The 26,022-nt window shown below is 38.3% G+C and overlaps 1 protein-coding gene across 1 annotated transcript in view; it reads left to right on the forward strand.

Moving 5' to 3' along the window:
• Positions 1–26,022, forward strand: part of LOC150081006 (venom factor-like) — a 785,003-nt gene that overhangs the window by 494,150 nt on the left and 264,831 nt on the right. Inside the window, exon 28 of the mRNA XM_090382066.1 lies at positions 7,915–8,081. Within this exon, the coding sequence (XP_090238192.1) occupies positions 7,915–8,081 (167 nt within the window). The remainder of the gene's footprint in view (positions 1–7,914; positions 8,082–26,022) is intronic.

Raw genomic sequence — 26,022 nt, forward strand, 5'->3', positions numbered from 1 at the left:
GCGAAAAATGGAACGAATTATATTAGGAATCAGACTGTGGATAAGAAGAGAAACATGTGGATTAGGCAGCAAACTCAAGTAAAGGACATTCTTATCAGTGCCGGATTAAGGCATGGGCTAACAAGGCCCTTGCCCGGGGCACCATTCTGTAAGAGGCACAAATTTTACAAATCATGAAAAAAAATATATATATATCCTTAGTAAAGGGGGTGGGTGCCGAAAAACCTTTCTGCCTGGCATGCAAAAACACCTTGGTCCAGCACTGATTCTTATCAAAACTAAAGAACTAAAATGGATGTGGCAGGACACATAGCTTGAAGACATGGCATTTGGACTAAGAAAATAACAAAATGGTACCCAAGAGGAGCTGAAAGAAAACCTGGAAGACAACAATGGAGATGGAGACATGAAATTCAAAGGTTCATGGGCAGTAAATGGATGGCCATCGCACAAAACAGAAGGAACTGGAAAGTTGCTGAAGAGACCTTCATCCTGCAATTTATTGAAAATGGCTGATGATGATGTTGATAACCAATACACTTTATATGAAAGCAGTTAGCATTAGCAGAGGCATATGATGCAAGAAAGCAAGCTTACACAGCATCAGCAAAAAAAAAAAAAAACACTTTCCCATTTCACCCATCCATTCACTCTAAATGTTTGCCTAGTTCTGCTGTGAATTTATTTAAGCTGTCAACTTCTACGATAGATGGAAGTTTGTTCCAGCAATCAACCACCCTCTTGTTAAAGGCAAACTTCCAAACATCTATTCTACAACTGTCTTTCCTCAATTTGAATTTATGACCCCTCAGGCGATTAACCTGCACAGGAGGAAGCATCCCATCAGAATTGAGCATACTCAAACCATTCAAGGCCTTATACACTTCAATCAAATCACCTCGCAGATCCCTAGTCTCAAGACACTGTAATTTGAAAAATTTAAGAATTTTTTCATAAGAGCAACCCTTTGTTCCATTCACTAATCTTCTTGCCTTCTCTACTTGTTCCAGCAACTCTACATCCTTCCAAAAATGTGGCCTCCTGACCACTCAAGGTGCAGCCTGACCATTGCATTATACAAGAGGATAATCAGATCCTTTTTCCTTCTAGAAAAATTCCTATACATCATTGACAAGACACCATGAGCTACTCTTGCAGACCATCTGCACCCCTCAGAAAATTTCATATCTGACTGCACAATTACCCCCAGGTCCTTTTCATTCTCTACCACTCTCAGTGTAGTACCACACAGTTGATATGTTACTCTGGGATTACTGCTACTCATATGCAGTACTTTACATTTGTCAATGTTAAACTTCAGTTGCCACCTCTCAGCCCATCTGCTCAACTTTTTTAGATCCTGTTGCAATAGCATACTGTCATTAGTGTCAACCCTGCCAACCTTTGTGTCATCTGCAAACTTAGACATTAAGCCTGATATTGCATCATCAATATCATTAATAATTACAGAAAACAACAAAGGACCCTGTGGTACTCCACTAATAACATTAATCCAAGAAGAGCAGTGACCATTGATTACCTGTCACTTCTCCAACTCAACCATCCCTTTATCCATAACAGCAATTTGCCTCCAATGCCAAACAGCTCCAATTTGTGCAGCAGTCTTCCATGTGCAACAGAATCAAAAGCCTTCTTAAGATCCAAGTATATGATATCAGAATTATTCTTTGCATCTAGTTGCTTTGTGACCACAATATAGTATCCAATCAAATTGGTCAGACAAGATTTCCCCGTAACAAACCCATAATGTGTCTGAACTGTAACTGAAGTCTTGTCTAGATGATCCTGCAGTGCTTCTTTAACCAGTGCCTCCATTAATTTCCACTGAACAGAAATTAAATTACCTGGTCTGTAATTACTTGTGTGTATCACCCTTGGAATCTCCTTTATGAATTGGAGTCACATTTGCACATCTCCACTCCTTGGGTGCTTCCCCTGAGTGCAAGGAAGCTCTAATAATTATGGCTAAGGGTTTGCTTACTTCCTCTGCTGCCCACTTTAATATATATGGATAGATCCCATCCAACCCATGTGCCTTTCTTATGTTTATCTGCAACAATTTCTCCTCCACTTTGCTCTCAGTTATTACTAAAACATCATCAGGCTCACTTTCAGAGTTTATTACAACTCTGGTATCCCCCCCCCCTGAATAACTCCTCATGTGTAAATATAGATGCAAAATACTCATTCAGTTTGTTAGCCACCTATGCAGGATCATCAACAGTTGAACCACCGATATGAAGTGGACCAATCTGATTCATCCCTTTAATTCTAGAGTTTACATAAGTAAAGAACTGTTTTTCTTTGCATCCTTTGCCAAAGATTTCTCATAATCTGCTTTTGCCTGCCTGATCTCCTTTGTGACTTGATTACAGACCAGCTCATATCTACCATAGGCTTCTGTGTCACCTGTTAATTTATATGTATCCCATGCATTTTTCTTCTTTGCCAAATGTCTCATTAGTTCATTTGACATCCATATTTCTTAGTTGGTGTGAAAAGCCTAGTAGCTTCCAAGATTAATTCTTTGAATGCTTTCCATTTGTAATTTGATGTTGGTAACATCATCAGTTGGTCCCACTGTATAGAATTTAAAAACTGTCTCAGACCACCGCAGTCACCTTTATGAAAGCAAAATCCCTTCCCTTTACCTCTAATGGTAGTTGCCTCTTTGAGTAAATCCCACGATCAGCACACTGTGATCACAGTGTGCTGATGTGGGATTCTGTAGATTCTTGATGCATGAAGATTCACTACTGGTAATGAGAGCATTAGTGTTAGCATTAGTAGAGGCATATGATGCATGAAAGCAAGCTTATGCAGCATCAGCCAAAAAAAAAAAAAAAACCCACTTCCATTTCACCCCTCCGTTCATTCAAAATACCTGTCCAGTTAAGCCTTAAATTTATTTAGACTATCAACTTCCACAACCAGGGATGGAAGTCTGTTACACCAACCAACTACCCGCTGGCTAAAGGCAAATTTCCACATGTCTATCCTACATCTGTCTTTCCTCAATCTGAATTTATGCCCCCTCAGGTGATTATTCTGAGCAAGAGGAAGAATCCCATCGGCATTGAGCATGCTCACACCATTCAAGATTTTATACACCTCTGTCAGATCACCTCATCGGTGCCTAGTCTCCAGACACTGTAATTTGCAAAACTTAAGCCTTTCTTCATAAGAGCAACCCTTTGTTCCATTCACTAATCTTGTTACCCTTCTCTGTACTCGTTCCAGCAGCTCTACATCCTTCTTGAAATGAGGCCTAAAGACCTGTATACAGTACTCAAGGTGTGGCCTGACCATTGCCAAGGGTATAATCACCTCCTTATCCCTGCTAGAAAAATTCCTATATATCATTGACAAGACACCATGAGTGTCTTGTCAATGATATACAGGAATGATGAAGTTCTCTGAGCAGTGCAGCCCATCTGCACTGCTCAGAGAACTTCATATCTGCTGCACAATTACCCCCAGGTCCTTTTCATTCTCTACCACTGTCAGTGTAGTACCACAGAGTTGATATGTTGCTCTGGGATTACTGTTTCCCATATGTAGTACTTTACATTTGTCAATGTTAAACTTCATTTGCTACCTCTCAGACCATCTGCTCAACCTTTCTAGACCCTGTTGCAGCAGCAGCAGCATAGCGTCAGTAGTGCCCTTAAAAACTCTGCCAACCTTTGTATTGTCTGCAAACTTGGACATTAAGCTTGATATACCATCATCAATATTATTTATAAATACAGAAAACAATAATGGACCCAACACTGAACCCTGAGGGACTCCACTAATAACATTAGTCCACGATGAGCAGTGTCCATTGATTACCACTCTCTGTCTTCTCCCCCTCAACCACCCCTTTATCCATAGCAGCAATTTGCCTCCAATGCCACACTGCTCCAATTTGTGCAGCAGTCTTCCATGTGCAACAGTATCAAAAGCCTTTCTAAGATCCAAGTATATAATATCAAAGTTATTCCCTGCATCCAGTTCTTTTGTGACTGTATCATAGTATCCTATCAAATTGGTCAAGCAAGAATTCTCCTTAACAAAACCATGCTGTGTCCGAGCTATAACTGAAGTCTTGTCTAGATGATCCTGCAGTGCTTCTTTAACCAGTGTCTCCATTAATTTTCCTGGAACAGAAGTGAAACTCAGAGGTCTATAATTACTTGTGTCAGCCTTTGATCCTCCTTTGTGAATTGGGGTCACATTTGCACATCTCCAGTCTATGGGTACCTCCCCTGAGTCCAAGGTAGCTCTCATAATTATGGCTAAGTGTTTGCTTACTTCCTTTGCTCCCTCCTTTATTATAACTGGATAGATCCCATCCACCCCAGGTGCCTTTCTTGTGTTCATCTTGAACAATTTCTCCTCCACTTTACTCTCAGTTATTACATGATTATTTAGATTACTGCCAGAGTTGAATACACCTCTGGCATTCCCCTCGCTGAATAACTCCTCATGTGTGAATGTTTATGCAAAATATTCATTTAGTTTGTTAGCTACCTGAGCAGGATCATCAACAGTTGAACCATCGATATCACGTGGACCAATATGATTCATCCCCTTCCTTCTAGAGTTTACATAAGTAAAGAACTCTTTGCTGTTTTTCTTTGCATCCTTTGCCAAAGATTTCTTGTAATCTGCTTTCGCCTGCCTAACCTCCTTTGTAACTTGGTTACAGATCAACATATATCTATCATAGGCTTCTGTGTCATGTGTTAATTTATATGTGTCCCTTTTATTTTTAGTTTGTATTTTTCTTCTCTGCCATATGTCTCATTAGTTCATCTGACATACATTTAGGCCTAAACCTTGAACAATATTTCTTAGTTAGTACACTAATTGGAACAATATTTCTTATTTGGGAGAATATTACTGCGTATGCCTATTTGCTGGAGGGTGTGTAAATTAATTTGTTTGTTGGCCCTGAGTCTTCTTAGGATCCCATCAAGTTTATTTTTAAGTTTGTTAACGTTAAACATATTGCAAACTCTGTATATCATTGAATCTGACAGGATGTGTAACATTTTCTTTATATATGTATTTTTGTCCATGATTGCGATAGTGTCGCCTTTGTTTGCCTTTTGTATTACAATGTTCGGAATTTTCATGATGTCTCACATGTGGGTTAATTGTTGTTTGTGAATATTAGGTTTACTAGTTAATTGGGAGTTAAAAACATCATTGGTTTCATTTATGAAACGATATTTATCTGGGTGGTTTTCAAGTTTAGTTTGCATTTCAATCATGGCATCTTTTACTGGGCAGTAGTTGCTGTTAATGGCAAAATTGAATCCATATTCTAGACTAGAAAGTTCATTAGGGGAAAATGTTTGTGTAGAGATGTTAACAACTGAGTTGTTGGGAATTTTTTTGTGTCTTCTGGTGAATGTATCCCATTTCTTGGTGTGCTTTTGTGTATTCTGATTTAAAGTTGCCTGAATTCATTTGTTGTTCTGTTGTATGTAATTGTACCAAGTAGTGGGGGTTAGTTCTCTTTTAAGCTTGAATTTGAGGGTATGTATTTGGTCTAAAAGGAGATATTTTTCTCTGTATCTTTTCCGTAATTTGGTTTTAATTATGGCAGTAGAGGCTTGGTGTATAATAAAAGGGTATTTATGGGCCTCGGTATCTCTGCCCATTTATCCGAAATCTACCTCGCTTCTATTGAAGAAAAAATACTCCAATCCTTTCCCCCAGGGTTTAAACTACATATGAGATACGTGGACAACGTCCTCTTAATAGGCAACAAAACCACTATCAATACTTTACTGAACACATTTAATACAACACATGAGAGACTCAAATTTACCCTCGAAATAGAAACCCGATAATAAAATTAATTTTCTAAACCTCACTATATACAAAATAGGTACATCTTTAGGCACAAAAATATACAGAAAGAACACACATACAGATAAATTCTTACATTACCACTCACATCATCCTCTATACATCAAAAAAGCAGTTCTATACAATCAGATATACAACTTTATCAAATATAGTCACACACAAACAGACCTATCTGTAGAATTGCAATACCTCACCAAAAAATTAATCGACAGGAAATACCCATTACAACTAATAAAAGAAACCATCACCAAAGTCCATAATAATACTAATAACCTAAGCAAAATTAATAACCACGTGAATAAGAATAAGATACACAAACCCCTTATCGCCCTCCCATACCATCAACAATATGGTAGACGACTTCAACAGATTTTTAAAAATACAGATATCAAATTAATATTTACAGCTTATAATAAATTAAGTTCTAAATTCAATTCATAGAAGACAACATACGAGTATGGGACACAAGATCATAATAACATTATATATTTAATTAGATGCCAATCAGATTGTCAAACATGTTACATAGGCAATACAACAGCAAAATTTCGGACATCAAAAATTTCTAACACACTTGCATACTACCACTTTAATAGCTTCAAATCTAATTTAGCAAGTACAGAACTAGCACAACATGTTCAATCTTATAATCATAATGCAATCATCAATTCAGTGATCACAATAGTTAAACTAAATTCCAGTTATAAAATCCTTCAAAACGAAGTCCTCGTCATTGAGTGGTTTAAGCGCCACACATCATTTAACATATTAAACAAAAAGATTCCCGCCAACTTATCCCCTATTTGGAATTTAGCACGTATTAAATTTCCGCATGCACTGAAATGCATTTCGGGGACCAAACCTGTACATAACACACTCTCGCGCTCTCCCCTCCCCACTATAGCTAACTGAAGGCGATTTCGAAAGTCGCTCGTGAGCGGCTATTAGCTTTTATCTCACTTCATTTAATTTATTTGGAAAGTGGAAGGTGCACTTTCCTTTCTTAGAAAAATTTTTAAAGCCCATAACTTAGTTTTTAAATTTATAATCTCCTTAAGTTATTAGAATCTCTTAACCATTGTGCACATGGCAAAACTTTTAACCAAGTAAGCAGATTACTAGGTGAGTGCTGAAAAATTAAGCTAAGCTATATCCACAATCTAATCCTACCTATACATAATTAAATCCTACACTAAATTCTACATATTTATATTAAACATATTTATTCTAACTTGATCCTTATTTTTACCTAAATGAATTACACTGCGTTGGGACTACCTTGTCCATACTGTATTGGAATGTGCTAATTTCATTTTGTTGCTTTTTGGCATATCACTTTTCTTCTACTACTATGGATAAGTTTAGAAATGCAGTTCCTGATACATGGTCAGGTGTAGTCCCCTGATGAAATACCTGATCATGTATCAATATTTATTTATTTCAGCTGACATCAGATTAAGCATATTTGCCTTACCTATATTCGACCATTTTCTAATTATGTTTCCTCCCATATCTGATGACAGCTATAATGCTATCATTTTATTTTCCTTTTCAATTTATTTGCATTTTTTATTTTTATTTTATTAGTATTTTGATGTACTAATTTTACTTTACAGTTCTCACACTTTCTATTGGCTTGGTAATTCAGCCCATAATTTTCTTAATTCATCATAGCTTTTAGGATATTAACATTCTTTCGCCTTTCACAAATCTACTACACTTCTTTTTCTACTTTCCAGACCCTTCTAGTTACTGGCACTTTGTGTAACTTTCACATCCATTTACGCATACTTTATTCAATATATTAATACAAACTTATATATATATATATTTAAATTAAAAATAATAATAAATAGATAAAAAACAACCCTATCTTCAGGGTAGCATAGCCTTCATGCTGTTTTTGTAATTTAGAGTTTACCTTTATGGTCAAGCAAGTGATTTTTTTGCCACTCATTCCGTACATTATTATAATTATTTTTTTTAAATATGAAAAATGAGTAACCTAACTATTTCTTCATGTTTCAGGGAGCAATATGAGATACTGGGGAGATGGCTCTTCTCCTCTTTCTGTTGAAACAACCAGCTATGCACTACTAGCCCAGTTATTACATAATGATATTGAGTACAGTACTTCAATTATTAATTGGCTCAGTACAAAACGGCAGTCTTCAGGAGCTTTTGTATCAACACAAGTAAGAAATTAGAATCACTTTTGTTTTATTTTTAAAAATTTATTGGTGATTTATCAGTGGTTTTAAACCTATGTTCTATGTAATTCCACCTTCTGGTTATTCATAATTCCATTTTGTTTATTTTATTATTATTATTTTTTTTTTTTATTTGCACACTACTATTTTTAATAGTATTGGAGATGTGCAGAAGAATTGGGTTTGCAAAAAGATTCTGTGGCCAAAGAGAGTTGAAAGGCACTGTTCTATATAATACTGAAATGTTAGAATTGTTAATGTTGGCACACTTCTGTCTTTAATACTTTAAATTGTTAATGTCATCATTATAAATGAGTTGGGTTGGTTCGAATTTTTTCTGGATATTTTGTCTTTGTTTTATTGCTGTTTCAGCAATATTCTCATTTTTCAGTGATTTTAAGTTAAGCCATGTATTTAGCAATAAGGCCAATCCCTCACAATGGCAATATGCCAAGTCTGGTACCTCCCCAGCATGGACTAGATTCTTTAAAAGCTAAAATCGAATGTGGTAATAGTGTGATTTGCAGAGATCTGAGAAATTCGGCCAATCCTGTGTATACACCCAAAGAAGAGTCTGAGCTTATTAGAAATCCAGCCCTCTCCAAAGATAAAGCTGAACTTCTTGCCTTGAGACTAAAGCAGAAACACATTGTTAATAAAAATACAAAATCACTGTCAAAAAAGAAACTAAGTTTGGCAATATTCTTTTCAGTGAATGGTCTGCTCTGCTATTGCTATGATATCGATAGCATTTTTAAGAAATTGTCACAAGGGAATGGGTTAGAGAATGGTTATCTGACTGGTGTGTCATCAACTCCTCACAGCAGAGTTTGAAAGCTGTTCTTTTGCATAATAGGAACTTAAAGCCATCTATCCCCATTGCCCACTCTATTCATCTGAAGGAGATATTCTGTAATGTGAATGTAGGGGTTTCATGTTAGTATTTTCAACAGTTATAATCATTCAGTAGTAGCCTATCTGTCCCACCATTTGGACCATCCTTACTGGTAGGAGAATATTATGTTTACGAAGGCCTCTCTTGAGTAGCCCCGGGGTTCAAGCCCATCACCACCAAATACGGAGGATGCGGAAAGGTCAGGGAATGACCACCGCATATTCCCCGAGCAATATGGCCTTAGTTGCTAATGCTCCTAAAAACCAAATAACAAACAAACAATCTTGAGTAGCCAGTACTCTTCAGCATAGATTTTTTTTTTTCTTTTACTGTCAGGGCTGCTGATGACCAATTTCAGCCACATAAATTACAGTGAGAATATATTTTTTAATTGTCCTTAAGTCATTTATATATGGATGAGTTTGTATGGTACACCATTTACAGCTACATATTCTTGTTATTAGTGCCTCCATACAGTGATGGAATCTAAACTTTGGGTTGAAAATAATAATATAATAATAATAATAATTATTATTATTATTATTATTAGCTACATGGTGCAAGGAAGCCTGAGGCTTATGCTGCACCAGCCAAAAAAAATTCCCGAATTACCTGAGAGAGAGTCAAAAGTAGAAGGGAATCACAAAGAATGAGAAGAAAGGGTCCAGTTCACGACCCTGGGTGTAAAAACTGCAGCCATTATCAACCCACTGCAGGATAAAAGCCTCCTCAAAAATTCATGCTCATACTCACCAGATGTGAGTCCCTGGGGAATGTCAAGCTCTTTGTGGCTGCTCACTATATTGGGATCTGGGTTCCATAGAAAAAGGGTAGAATTTTGGCTGATAATGTCTTTAAAGAGAATATCATCATCTGAGATTTACTTGCAGTTTAGGTTTGGTGCATACTGTTTAAAGTAGAATGTTAATTTGGCAGTCCCTGTTATTTATAGAATTGGCAATTTTGGCTAGGTCAACTCTTGGCAGGATGGATGGATCAGTATCTTGATTTCATCAGCATATACCAAAATATCTTCATTATGATTGATGAGAAGCATAGCATTAGAAGAGGCATATGATGCAACAAAGCAAGCTTATGAAGCATTAGCCAAAAAAAAAAAAAAAAAACCACTCCCATTTCACCTCTCCATTCTTTCGAAAAAATTGTCCAACTGAGCCATAAATTTCTATCAACTTTCACAACAAGGGATGGAAGTCTGTTCCACCAACCAACTATCCGCTGGCTAAAGGCAAATTTCTGCACATCTGTCTTTCCTCAATTTGAATTTATGTCCTCTCAGGTGATTATTCTGAGCAAGGTGAAGAATCCCATCAGCATTGAGCATGCTCAAACCATTCAAGGCTTTATACACCTCTATCAGATCACCTCGCCGGTGCCTAGTCTCCAGACACTGTAATTTGCAAAACTTAAGCCTTTCTTCGTAAGCGCAACCCTTTGTTCCATTCACTAATCTTGTATTAGTTCCAGTACCAGTATACAGTGCTGAAGATGTGGCCTGACCATTGCCTTATACAAGGGGATAATCACCTCCTTATCCCTATTAGAAAAATTCCTGTATATCATTGACAAGACACCATGAGCTGTTCTTGCAGCCCGTCTGCACTGCTCAGAAAACTTCATGTCTGCCTGCACAATTACCCCCAGGTCCTTTTCATTCTCTACCACTGTCAGTGTAGTACCACAGAGTTGATACGTTGCTCCGGGGTTGCTGTATCCCATATGTAGTACTTTACATTTACAAATGTTAAACTTCATTTGCCACCTCTCAGCCCATCTGCTCAACCTTTCCAGATCCTGTTGCAGCAGCATACTGTCAGTAGTGTCCTTAACAACCCTACCAACCTTTGTATCATCTGCAAACTTGGACATTAAGCTTGATATACCATCATCAGTATCATTTATAAATCCAGAAAACAACAATGGACCCAACACTGAACCCTGAGGGACTCCACTAATAACATTAGTCCACAATGACCAGTGTCCATTGATTACCACTCTCTGTCTTCTCCCCCTCAACCATCCCTTTATCCATAGCAGCAATTTGCCTTCAGTGCCACACTGCTCCAATTTGTGCAGCAGTCTTCCATGTGCAACAGTATCAAAAGCCTTTCTAAGATCCAAATATATGACATCAAAGTTATTCCCTGCATCCAGTTCTTTTGTGACTGCATCATAGAATCCAATCGAATTGGTCAGCAAGACTTTCCCTTAACAAAACTATGCTGTGTCCAAGCTATAACTGAAGTCTTGTCTAGATGATCCTGCAGTGCTTCTTTAACCAGTGCCTCCATTAATTTTCCTGGAACAGAAGTGAAACTCACAAGGCTTTAATTACTTGCGTCAGCCTTTGATCCTTCTATGTGAATTGGGGTCATATTTGCACATCTCTATGGGTATTTCCCCTGAGTACTGAGTCCAAAGAAGCTTTCATAATTATGGCTAAGGGTTTGCTTACTTCTTTTGCTGCCTCCTTTAATATAACTGGATAGATCCCATCCACCTCAGGTGCTTTTCTTATGTTTCTCCTCCACTTTCCTCTCAGTTATTACAAAATCATCTAGCTCACTGCCAGAGTTTACTTCACCTCTGGCATTCCCCTTCCTGAATAACTCCTCATGTGTGAATGTAGATGCAAAATACTCGTTTAGTTTGTTAGCCACCTGAGCAGGATCATCAACAGTTGAACCATCAATATCCAGTGGACCAATCTGATTCATCCCTTTAATTCTAGAATTTACATAGATAAAGAACTCTTTTCTATTTTTCTTTGCATGCTTTGCCAAAGATTTCTCATAATCTGCCTTTGCCTGCCTAATCTCCTTTGTGACTTGGTTTCAGACCAAGTCACAAAGGAGTTTAGACCAAGTTTAGACCAAAATGGATGTCAGATGAACTGATGAGACTTGTGGCAGAGTAGAAAAATACCTGGGATACATATGAATTATCAGCTGATACAGAAGCTTATGGTAGATATAAACTGGTCTGTAATCAAGTCACAAAGGAGGTTAGGTAAGCTAAGGCAGCCAAGAAAGCTCTGCCAAAGAATGCCAAGAAAAGCAGCAAAGACTTATTTACTTATATTAACAGTAAAAGGAAGGTTTAGAATTACATTGATCCACTTGATGTCAATGGTTTAACTGTTGAAGATCCTTCTTAAGTTGCTGAAAACTGCATAGGTATTTTGCATCTGCATTCATGCATGAGAAGTTTTCTAGGGAGGGGAAGGAATGCCAGAAGTTCATCAAAATCTAACAGGAAATTAAATAATTTTGTGATAACTGAGAGGAAAATGATAGAGAAATTGTTGAAACTAAATAAAAAAGGCATCTGCAGTGATGAGAAATATCAATTATATTAAGGGAAACACCACAGGAGGTAAGCAAACCCTTGGCCATAATTTTGAGAGGAACCCTGGATTAGGGAGTTCTTCTTGACTGGAGATGTGCAATTGTATCCTCAGTCACTAAGGGGGATTATAGATCTGTTAGCTTAGCTTACGTTCCACAGAAAACAATGGAGTCACTGGGTTAAAGAAGCAATTCAGGATCATCTAGACAGGAATGCAATTATAGTGCAGTCACAGCATGGATTTGTAAAGGGGCAATCTTGTCTAACCAGTTTTGAAGCAGTGACAAAGGAACTGGATGCACAAAATTATTTTGATATCATTTACTTGGAATTTAGGAAAACCTTTCTGGAGTATGTTAATCTGGAATTAGTGGAACAAGATCTATAAAAATTAGTAAGATGGGCTGTGAAATACCAGTTGAAGTTTAACATTGACAAATGCAAAGTACTGCATATGGGTTGCAGTAATTCCAAATTAACATACCAACTGTGTGGTACTACACTCAGGTTAGTGGAAAATGAAAAAGCTTAGGGGGTGAACCTGATGAAATGGGTACAGAGAAAGGATTTGAGATTGAAGGGGACAAAAGGGTGGTCTAACCAAAAAAAGGTTTCAGCTCTACAAATTGAAGCATCTGTAGATTTAGTAACCTGATGGAGGTGGGTAAGCTTCAAATGGATTGAGAAAGCTCAATGCTGATGGCATTCTTCTTCTTGGTGCTCAAACACACAAGCAGGTATAAATTCTAATTGAGGCAAGATGATTTCCAGTGGTGGGTGAATTGTTGTCACAAACTTCCATCTGTTGTTGGGGAGGGGGCGAGTAGTTTGCATAAATTCAAGGAAGAACTAGACAAATTATTGGAGGGGATGGACATGTAATGCGAGAGGTTTTTTTTTATTTTTAGGCAATGATTTATGAGCTTTCTGTCTTGCATCATTTGCCACTACCAGTACTAATTCCAGATTATTAATATTGCACTTGGTCCTTGTAAAGCTCCAAATTTCCCAAACCCATTTTAAATTCTTCCTTCCAAATCAGGAGAGCAAACAGCTAAGATAATGGAATCCAGCCTCCTCTCCTCCACATCCCAGCAGGCAAGTCTCTGACAAACCAAGCTCATGTAATTTGGATATAAAAGGGCTATTAAAAGGGTCCCATTTGAAAATTACATCATAATAAGACCAAAAACTAATTGTTGTCTTGTATGGTAGTTCACAATGTTGACTGATGGTAGAAGCCAAAAGATCTATATAGTCTTACCTCATTGGCCGTCTATTCTCCTATATTGTGTTCTTCTCATCTTTTAATATTTGCCTGTTAACTCAAAGCTAAATAATTCTAACTTTGGTCCTTGAGGCTGTCACAGACATTCTCTCAGATAGGTCAGACAAGCTGTGCTTCCTACCAGGAAGTCTAAAACACTGATGGAACTGATATTCAGGTGACACTCAAATCAAGGGAACCCAATTTCGGCGAAGTCCAGATGATCTGTGGCAGCCAAGTCCTCTGCTTGCACCTTCACGATGGTGGGTCTGTTTGTAATCCTGGGTATAACCCCCATGTGCAAGCACATTGGGGGTGACCACCCAGGTGTGAACCAACATAAGCAGGGGTCGAGGTGTGGAGCCCACACCACACAGAAGAATACCGCCCTCTGTGTTACCAGGCAATACTAAGTGGTAGCTAACTTTCATCAACTGGTGCAATACCACCACTTTGCTTATTGGAGGCTTGAAGTGTTGGAACCCATGCTTAGTCTCCAGAGCTAAGTTCTGGTCAACCCTCTCTTCCATCTCTTCCATCTTGCAGTATGATTGATGTCTGGTGATCCAAACTTCCTTACATTTCAAGGGTACAGCTATAAAACGGTGTTCACAGGCCAGCCACTAGTTAGTACAACGGACTGAACCTACTGGCAACTCTCTAGGAGGCAACCAGATCAGCTAGTGTATAATCTTGCTGCCTCTACTCTGCCAGATAGTGACTAGAGGATTCCGAGTCATGTGTATGCAGGAGGCATTGTTGAGGTCACGTTATGTCGAGGATCTAGGTATATTCTTATGATGTGTACGCCATATCCAAAAATTTTGTTACTTCATACAGCATACAGCCCCCTCTTCATCACTTTTTCTTACCATTGAATACACCATGAATTGTCAAACTAATACAGCAAACTTATCTGGGAAAATATCTAAACCTCCCAAATGCTTCCTAGTTAATTTCACAAATATGCGTGTTCTCAGTTCTAATCTCAGTGATGTCACTTCCACTTACAGTCTGCCAAACCGCATGTACTTTTTCTGACAGAATCTCAGTTATCAATTAATTCAACCACTGCTCACCTCAGTTATCCAAATTATTCACTGTATGATTCCTTTCGCCTCAGAGGTAGTACTTGTGCATATTCCCTTCCGATATTCCCTGTTAGAGACTTAGTAATTTGGAATCCCTCTTTTTGATCTTCTCTGGCTTAAAATCTCTCTACCTCATTCTGTTACTTCTGTCAAATTCATCTGTTGCCTCTGCTGTTCTCCCACTACACTAATCACTTGGAACTCTTTGACTTCCTCTTTGCAACTTGACTTTCTCCAGTCCAACTTTCCTAACATTCAGGTAATTTTCCTTGGTGATTTTAATGTTCACAACTCCAGCTAGCTTCCATTTTCAAGTCACACAGACCCAACTGGTCAGGATGCTGAGGCTTTTGCAATTACTAATCACCTAGAACGGATTGCTCATTTACCTACAAGAACACTGGACAGTCTAGTGTTCTGGTAGATAAATGAACCTAAAAAAACACAAACAACCCTTATAAGTATACGGTCAAGGTGAGTGGTCCTTTAGCCACCTCAGATCACAACTTGGTGATTGTCTCTTCTCTAATGAAGCCTTTATCTCATGGCTGTTCCCAACCTTGTGTTGTTTGGCATTATGAGATTTCTTTTCCTTGGTCGGATTACTGTTTCAAAACTTCTGATGTCAATGTTTGCTCAGATAGTGTAAGTGAAATTATTCTTGTAGGAATGGAATTCTTTATTCCACATTCTGTCTCAAAATCTCATCCTTTATCTAAACCTTGGTTTTGCAATAAATGTGTTAAAGCTGTTCAAGAGAAGAACATGGCATATTGTAATTGGCTTGTTTCTAACACTTCAATTTCATATTCTGCCTACAACAGAGTTCGCAACAATTATAAATCAGTTATTAATCAGTCCAAACTAGATTTTGAACAGGCTAAGAATACAAAACTTGCTTCTTGCCATAATGGTAGCCAAGCATTCTGGGGTCTCTTGCCAAAGTTGTTGGCCGCAACTTTTGCTCATCTCTGATCCCACCTCTCTCAAAACCAGATGGTTCTGTTGTCACTTCAGCCAAGGATAAAGCTAACCTACTAGCATCCCATTTTCCTTTCAACTCATGTATTAATGATCTTGGTAAAACATCTCCCACCATTTCCAGCATGCTCCATTCATTGCCTCCTGTTGTTGTCTTCTGTCAAAAAAATGTCAGGATTTTGACGAATCTTGATGCTAAGAAAGCTCCAAGTCCTGATGGTATTTCTCCACTTGTACTCAAAACCTGCACTCCTGAACTTAGTCCTGTTCCTTTCCACCATTTTTCACTTTATTCCAAGGGTGTTTTTAATTCTGCTTGGAAATTTGCTCATATTCAGCCAGTTGTTTCTAAAAAGGATGATAAATCCATCCCATTGCAATAACTTATACTCTAGCATTAGCATTAGTAGAGGCATACTGTGCAAGAAAGCAAGCTTATGCAGCATCAGCTAAAAAAAGAAAAAAACACTCCCATTTTATCCCTCCATTCGTTCTAAATACCTGTCCAGCTCCACCTTAAATTTATTTAGGCTATCAACTTCCACAACAAAAGATGGAAGTCTGTTCCAACAACCAACTACCCACTGGCTGAAGGCAAACTTCTGCACATGTATCCTACAACTGTCTTTCCTCAATTTGAATTTATGCCCTCTCAGGTGATTATTCTGAGCAAGAGGAAGAATCTCATCAGCATTGAGCATGCTCAAACCATTCAAGGCTTTATGCACCGCAATCAGATCACCTTGCAAGTGCCTAGACACTGTAATCTGCAAAACGTAAGCCTTACTTCGTAAGAGCAACCCTTCATTCCATTCACTAATCTTGTTGCCCTTCTCTGCACTCACTCCAGCAGCTCTACATCCTTCTTAAAATGAGGCCTCCAGACCTGTATAGAGTACTCAAGGTGTGGCCTGACCATTGCCTTATACAAGGAGATAATCACCTCCTTATCCCTGCTATAAAAATTCCTGTATATCATTGACAAGACACCATGATCAAGGCACTCTTGCAGACCGTCTGCACTTCCCAGAAAACTTCATATCTACCTGCAAAATTACCCCCAGGTCCTTTTTATTTTCTACTACTGTCAGTGTAGTACCACAGAGTTGATACGTTACTCTTTCTAAAGTATTGGAGAAATCAATTAACTGCCAACTCTTAAACTACCTAGAACCTTCCATCTGATCAATGATCGCCAGTGTGTATTTCATCAGTGTTGATCCACTGTTGATATTCTGGCTTATGTTACCCATTTATGGACCAACTCAATGGATAAGTTTGCTGAAACACAAGCAGTTGCTCTTGACAACTCAAAGGTTTTCGCTCGTGTTTGGCATAGAGGTCTTCTAAACAAGCTTCCATCTTATGGTTTGCCAACTGTTTTTGTAATTGGTTATCTGGTTTTCTCTCCATGATCGCTCACTGAGAGTGATGATAGATGGCTCTCTGTCTTCTAACTTTTCCTCTAATGCTGGTTTCCCCCATGGTTCAGTTATTTCCCCCCACTCTTTTTCTCTTGTATATTAATGATGATAGCACATTGTATTCCCCTTTCCATTTTGAGAAACCTTTCCGTGCTCAATCAGCTTCAACTTCTTGAATATCCGCTACGAATTCCTTAAATGCCGATCTCCACGTAATTTTCCAGTGGGGCAAGGACAACTTAATTGATTTCAATCCTTCTAAAACTCAGTCTTGTCTTATATCTCTCAAAAAGAATTCTTCTGCTGCTATGCTTATCTTTAATGACACTACAATTTTTAGGCAAGTTGATGTATCTCTTTTGGGGATTACCCTACTTTTAATCTCTCTCTCTCTTGGTACAAGCACATTACAAATATTGCTTCCTCTGCATCTAAAAAACTTGGTTTTCTCTTTCGCTCTTGGCATTACTTTTCTTCCAAATAGCTGTTCATTCTGTAGAAATATACCTACCATGGTATATTGTTCCCACATCTGGGGCGATGCCCCCAAAACTTCTCTCAGGTTTCTAGATTCCATTGAGAAGAGGCCAGTTAGGTTAATTAATGACTCATCTCTAACAGAATGTCTTCACACTCTGTCTCATAGACATACTGTTCTGCTGCATGCCCTTTCTACAGATACTTCCATGGGCACTGTTCTTCTGAATTGGCTTCTATAATTCCCATTATCTCTTTCGAAACAGTCAAAACACATGCCGCCACCAGGCAACATCCATTTACTGTTCAACTTCAAATTCACAGAACCAACTTTTCATCTTCCTCGTTTATTCATTCAGCTGCTGTTTCTGGAACAACCTTCCTTCATACGTATTTCCTGAAAATTACAGTCTCCACAAGTTCAAGTCTAATTTCAAGAAATATATTCTTTCGTCTTCTCAACATCCAACCCATGCACAGTATTAAGTACTATAGGTTTTAATACTTCTCGTGTTTAGGGTTTCATTAAAGAAAAACTTTCACATTAAATTCACACAGTGAAGATATGCCAAGTATATTGTATCTCATCCTTTTCCAGAATACTGAAGTGTCTTCAGTGCCACCAACAAATCTTGAAAATTTCCCATAACTGCCTGAAGAGCATCACTTTTAACTTCTCAGATACTGGGAATGATTTGGGGGATTCTAACTTCCCAAATATTGACTGGAACTTGTGGATTGGTCACTCGCACACTAGCAAGACTTTTGTGGATTTATTGGATGATTGTTTTCTACAATAGCATGTTCAAGAGGCAATAGCCAGGTGGGCAGGAGCAGCAATGCATATCACACGCTTCTTGATTAGACCAGGTTTCGAGCCCGTGACCACCAAATACGGAGGTTGCAGAAAGGTCAAGGAATGTCCGCCGCATATCCCCGGAGCAATATGGCCTTTGTTGCTAATGCTCCTAAAAACCAAATAATAACAATAACAATCAAGAAGCAACCAGAGGGAGTAGTACTCTTGATCTGATTATCAGTAGTGATTATTCATACATTAAGAATTTGCAGATAAAGGAACCACTAGGTGGCAGTGATCACAGTTTACTGATATTGGGTTTACTTAAAGTTGTAACTACCATCAGGTGTAAAGGGAGGGATTTTGGCTTTCGTAAAGGTGACTACAGTAGTCTCAGACAATTTTTAAATTCTATACAGTGGGACCAACTGATGTTACCAACAGCAAATTCTAAATGGGAAGCATTCAAGGAATTAATGTTGGAAGCTACTAGACTTTTAATACCAACTAAGAAATACTGTTCAAGATTTGGGCCCAAATGGATGTTAGATGAACTAATGAGACTTTTGGCAGAAAAGCAAAATGAATGGGATGCATATAAATTATCAGGCAACATAGAAGCCTATGGTAGATATAAGCTAATCTGTAATCCAGTCACAAAGGAATGAAGGCAAGTGAAGGCAGATTATGAGAAATCTTTGGCAAGGGATAGAGAAAAAAAACTGCAAGGACTTCTTTACTTATATTAACTCTAGAAGAAAGGTGATGAATCAGATTGGTCCATTTGATATTGAAGTTTCGACTGCTGTTGATGATCCTGTTCAGATAGCTGACAAACTGAATGAGTATTTTGCATCTACATTTAGACATGAAGAATTGTGAGGGAAGTGGAGAACAGACATTTATCAAACTCTGACAGTGAGCTAAATGATTTTGTAATAACCGTGAGAAAAGTAGAGAAGAAATTGTTGAAGTTAAACATAAGAAAATCATCTGAGTTGGATGGGATCCATCAGTTATATTTAGGGAGGCAGTAAAGGAAGTAAGCAGACCCTTAGCCATAATCCAATAAAGTCCAAGTTTAGAGATGATACAGAAGTTGGCAGGGTTGTTAATGATAGTAAAGACAGTATGCTACTGCAACAGGATCTAGGAATGTTAGACAGATGAGCTCAGAAGTGGCAACTGAAGTTTAATGTTGACAAATGCAAAGTACAGTTAGTCCTCATATAACATGTGTTTACCCTACACCAATTCGATCATACACGATTTATAAATAGGGGAACGATATCGTGTATAACACGAACTGAATTTGCTTATGCATGATTTGCCCGTGTTTACGAGAAATGGCAGTCGAACGCGGAATTACCCCCAATTGAACAAAACATGATAGGATATATTCAGAATCTTCTCTTCATTCCTATCTATGATAGGAATGAAGAGAAGATTCTGAAAATGTATTTATGTTTTTTATATCATCATCATCAGCCATTTTCAATCCACTGAAGGATGAAGGCCTCTCCAGCAACTTTCCAGTTCCTTCTGTTTTGAGCACTGGCCATCCATTTACTACCCACAAACTCATGAATTTCATCTATCCATCTCCGCCTTTGTCTTCCAGGTTTTCTTCTAGCTCCTCTTGGGTACCATTCTGTTATTTTCTTAGTCCATCTGTCATCATGTCTTCGAGCTATGTGTCTTGCCCAAAACCATTTTAGTTCTTTTGTTTTGATAAGAATGTCCTTTACTTGAGTTTGCTGCCTAATCCATGTGTTTCTCTTCTTATCTAACAGTCTGATTCCCAATATAATACATTCCATTCTTCGCTGTGTAGTTCTCAGCTTCTCTACCATTCTTTTGGTGAGTGCCCAAGTTTCACTTCCTTAAGTCATGGTGGGGAGTATACATTTGTTCATTATTTTATGTTTCAGAGAAACTGGGATATTGCTCTTCAGTATGTGACTATATTTCCTGAATGCTATCCATTCAAAATTTATTCTTCTCTTACTTCCAGCCAATTATCATTATTACAGCTAATTACTTGTCCCAGATAAGTATATGATTCCACCTTTTCAATTACTGCTCCTTCAATCATTATGTCCCTTTCTGTGGCATACTTGTTCATCATTACTTTTGTTTTAGCCATATTCATCTTTAGTCCCTAATCCTTACTAGCTGTGCATAACTGATTAAGATTTTCTTCTAATTCTTTGGGATCATGGCTTATGACCACAATGTCATCTGCAAATTGTAAATGGTTTAGGTACTCTCCGTTCACATTGACTCCTTTCTGCGACCAGTCTAATCTTCTGAAAGCTTCCTCAAGGGCAGCAGTAAACAGCTTCGGAGATATTGTGTCTCCTTGTCGAACTCCTTTCTCGATTTTAAATTTCCTACTGTCTTTGTCTAGTCTTATAAAGGAGGTAGCATTCTCATATATTTTCTTCAAAATCATAATATGTGGGGTATCTGTGCCTTGTCTTTCCAGTGCCCGAAACATTGCCTTATGCTGTATGGAATCAAATGCCTTTTCATAATCCACAAATTCCAGGCATAATGGTGTTTTATATTCATTTGCTTTCTCCATTAGCTGTGATATTACGTGATGGTGATCCGTAGTTGAGAATCCTGTCCTAAAGCCAGCTTGCTCTTTCAGTTGATTCTCATCAAGTATTCTTTCTAATCTGTTAGTAATGACCCTTGTGAACAACTCGATTTGGGATAACAAGCTAATTGGTCTATAATTTCCAATTTCTGATTTATCTCCTTTCTTATGCAGCAAATCTATGATTGCATTATTCCACTGCTTAGGCATCACACCTTTTCGAATGCACTTTGTGAAGAGCCTTTCCAGTTATTATTATTATTATTATTATTATTATTAATACCCATATGGTGCAAGGAAGCCTGAGGCTTATGCTGCACCAGGAAAAAAAAAAAAAAAAAAATTCCCAAGTTACCCTGAGAGAGAGAGAGAGAGAGAGAGAGAGAGAGAGAGAGAGAGAGAGAGAAAGAAAGAGAGAGAGAGAGAGAGAGAGAGAAAGAAAGAGAGAGAGAGAGAGAGAAAAGTAGAAGGGAATCACCAAGAAAGAGAAGAATGATGATATCCAGCTCAGGACCCTGGGTGTGCCAAGCCCATACTCACCAGATGTGAGCCCCCGGGGTTAATTTGTTGTGTTATGTTTCTTCCTCCCAATTTTAACAACTCTACAGTAACCTCATCTTCCCCTGTGGCTTTCTGATTCTTCATTTTCTTCAATGCATGTTCTACCTCATCAGGAAGAATATCAGGTATGTTGTATATGTTGCTAATTTGCAATCCATCTTCCCCACTGCTGGCATCATTCCCTCGCTCCTTGTATAATTCTCTATAGTAGTCTTCTGCAATTTGAATTATGCCTTCTCTGCTGTTTATAAGTACACCCTCGCTATTTTTCAGTTTCAGTATCATTAAGTTTTTCTGTATTACTGCTCATGGCTGCTGATTTAAATCCTTTGTTTTCCCTTAATGCTTGTTCTACTTTTCTTGTGTTAAATCTTCTTATGTCCTCTCTGAGTTTCTTTCTAATGGCTTTGCATAACTCAATATACTCAATTTTCTCCTTGTCAGTGTTTATCTTGCTCTTCATTTTTCGCCTTCAGTTCATCATAACAAGTGTTTCTTGACTAATTCTTTCTTCTTTGGATTTCTTTTTCCCTATAGGTATCTTGGGCTTTATCACTTTCAGAAAGTTGTAATATTCCTCATCGATATCTTGGTCCTGAGCAGTCTGCAGAAGCTCAAACTTGTTCTTAAGTTCCAGTACATACTGCTTTTTCTCCTCTTCTGTTATCTCAAAGACCTTTGTTGTATTTACTCAAGTCAGTTTTTTTCTTTCCTACATCTATATCAAGTGTACATCTTACATTCTGTGATCACCTCCAACATTTACCTTATTCAGAACGGTTACATCATTCACAATATATCTTCTGTTAGTGAGGATGAAGTCGATTTCATTAGTTGTTAATCCATCTGGATTCTTTCATGTCCACTTTCTGTTCACCCTTTTCTTGAAAAAAGTGTTCATTACTGACAATCCTTGAGATTCTGCAAATTCCACAAGTCTTTCGCCTCTTTCATTTCTTTCACCAATTCCAAAATTTCCTATAGTTCCTCTTTCTGTGCTGTTTTGTCTTTTTCCAACTTTAGCATTGACATCCCCCATAATAATAGTGTAGTGGGTTTTCTGCTCATCTAGAAGACTCCCAATTTTGGTGTACCTTTCTTCAACCTCTTCATCATCATGGCTCGATGTTGGTGAATAAATCATTATAATCTTTAGCTTGTACCTCTTAGAAATCTTGAGTATTAGTCTTGACACCCTTGGTGATGTACTTTTGAATTCCAAAATGTTGTTTTTAAAATGTTTATGGACCAGAAACCCAACTCCGCCTTCACTCTTTTCACTGTTTCCATTGGTGTACAGCAGATTTCCACTTGATAAACTTATAAGTGATTCATTTCTTCTTCTTGTTTCAGCCAAACCGATGATATTCCAATTCACATTTTGTAATTCCTTTTCCAGCTCTAATATCCTGTCTTCATTGATGAGTGATCTTACGATATAACAGGCCAAGTTCAGTTTCCATGCATGGCAGCCTGGTCGTACCCAGAGATTCTTAGCACCCTCTGCTTCCACTCTGATCCTATCGCTGTCGTAAGAGGGGGAGTGAAAGCTGCTGGGGACTGAGGGTCATTTGTTTTGTCGTGCTGTCATATACTAGAGGGTTTGGTCTTTTCCTCTTCACGCTGACCAGGCGTCTTGAAGAGAACTACTGCACACGTTCGTTGCCATCTAAGTGCCGCAACAGGGCTTACCATCAAGAAGGTGTGCATGAGTGGATTTTAGGGAGGCAGGCCAACCGGACTTCTCCTAAATCTTCTGTAATATAAAGATATTGGATCCATCAGTGTTTTAGACTGAGTGTCTGATAACACACAGGATACCTGTTCCCCTCTAATCCCCTTTCCAACCTTAGCATTTTTATATCAGTGAAGGGGAAACATATTTCACCATAACAATGTAAAAACCCACAAAATTCCACCTATAGGTATTATCGCAAATGCAATTAGATCGAGTTTACTACCCATTTATAACAGATTCCACTAGCAGGAACGCAACTGGAAATTGTATTTATTGTTTTATGGTAGTAATCCCCTGAACTGTACTTTAGTAAAATGTGAATTAGTGAAGTGTCAATAGTGTGTCTCTGCATTTACGGTGTTGTTTATTCAGTTGCTACGCGCATGCAGCTTTGTTTATGAGTATCAAGTGTGCTTCCTCGTTTTGTGATTGTGCTTTATTCCCTAAAAATGAGTAAAATACTTAAAAGCTATGAAAAGGAAGCATCCTGGTGATGACACTACAGATTCAGAGAGAAAAAGAAAAGCAATATCGATAGACAGAGGTGGACTGATTCAAAAATTCTTACCTGGGAAAATTTGTAGCAGCCTCATACTAGCGTTTATGGCCAAAATCACACTGGCCTCTGGCCCACCGGGGTTTCCCCGTTAAGGCTTATGGCTAGTCTGCCTCTGTCGATAGAGAAAAAATATGAAATTGTGAAACACTTTGAGCAAAATAAAAGACCATATGATATTGCACATGCTGCAGGCCTAAATGAGGCAACGCCAAGAATTAGAAAGAATGCAGAGAAAATAAAAACAATTTTCATAGCAGGAACAACTCATTGTAATAAAATCCATTAGATCAAGACACAAAGAATTGGAAGAGATGGAACCACTGTCATCCGTTTAGATAGAAAATCAAACAAAGAACAAGTTTGCTTAAAATAGAAGCAAAAGCATTAGCAATATTTTATTACTACATAGTCATAATAAAATATGTAAGTATTTTATTACGATTATTTATTGTGTTTGGTAATGTTTTGGTTACAAATGTGTGTTCAATCTTGGGTGGTTGGCACCTAATCCTGTTTTTCCCATAGGGCCTGTTCTTTATATTGCATGATTTTTGCATTGCACCAGGGTTTCTAGGACTACAACGATTGTGCTATATGAGGACTGACTGTACTACATATGGGTAGCAGTAACCCCAGAGAAGTGTACCAACTGTGTGGTACTACATTCAGAGTAATAGAGAATGAAAAAGACATGGGGTAATTGTCCAGTCAGAAATGAAAATTTCTCAGCAGTGCAGATGGGCTACCAGAGTAACTAATTGAATCTAGACAGCTACTGGCCGTGATATACTGGAATTTTGCTAGCATGGATAAGAAAGTGATTATCTCCTTGTATAAGGCAATGGTCAGGGCACCCCTTGAGTACTGCAACAACTGCAGGGGCTTACAGGGGCTGGTCCTTGAGATTGTCACAGACATTCTCTCAAATATGCCAGACAAGCTGTACTTGCTGCCTGGGAGACTAAAACACTGATGGAACTGATATTCGGGTGACATTCAAGTCAAGTGGACCCAATTTCGGCGAAGTCTGGATGGTCTGTGGCTGCCAAGTTCTCTGCTTGCAAATTCACTATGGTGGGACTGTTAGTATAACCCTGGGTATAACCTCCAATGACATGCACACTGTAGGTGACCACCCAGGTGTGAACCAACATAAGCAGGGGTCGAGGTGTGGCACCCACACCACATCGAGGAATGCCACCCCTCTGTGTTACGAAGGAATACTAGGTGGTAAATGACTCTCATCAACCAGTGAAATACTACCACTTTGCTTATTGCAGGCTTGAAGTAGTGGAACCCATGAAGTAGTGGAACCCATAGTCTCCAGAGCTAAGTTCCGGTTAACCCTTCGCCATCCCTTCAATCATGCATTATGACTGATGACTTTTGAGGTTATGACGAACATCATGGTGAGATCCAATTTTCCTTACATTTCGATGGTACAGCTCTAAAACAGTATTCGCAGGCTGGCCGCTAGTTAGTGCACCAGACCGAACCTGTTGGTAACTCTTTAGGAGGCTTCCGGATCAGCTAGTGTATAATCTTGCTACCTCTACTCTGCCAGATAGTGACTGGAGGGAGTCCGAGTAGTGTTTTTGCGGGAGGGCATTGTCGAGGCCACGTTATGTCCAGGATCTAGTTATATTTTTACCATATGTACGCCATATCCAAAAATTTCATTACTTCATACAGCATGTCACTAAAAACTTTTTCTTACTATTAAATACACCATAAATTGTCAAACTAATAGAGTAAGCTTATCTGCAAAAAAAGATCTAAACCTCCCAAACACTTCCTAGTTAATTTCACAAATATATGTGGTCTGAATTCTAATCTGAACGATGTCCCATTTTCACTTGCAGTCTGCCAAACCCCATGTGTACTTTTTTCTGACAGAATCTCAGTTATCAGTTGATTCAACCCCTGCTCATCTCAATTGCCCAAATTATTCGCTGCATGATTCCTTTCGCCTCAAAAAGTGGTACTTGTGCATATGTCCGTTCCGATATTCCCTGTCAAAGACTTGGTAATTTGGAATCTCCTCATTTCGATCTTCTCTGGCTTAAAATCTCTCTACCTCATTCTGTTACTTCTGTCAAATTCATCTGTTGTCTTTACCGTTCTCCCAACTCCACTAATCACTTGCAGCTCTTTGACTTC

The sequence above is a fragment of the Mastigoproctus giganteus genome, chromosome 9, assembly GCF_048544385.1.
Source record: "Mastigoproctus giganteus isolate SK-2022 chromosome 9, ASM4854438v1, whole genome shotgun sequence".
NCBI lineage: Eukaryota > Metazoa > Arthropoda > Arachnida > Uropygi > Thelyphonidae > Mastigoproctus > Mastigoproctus giganteus.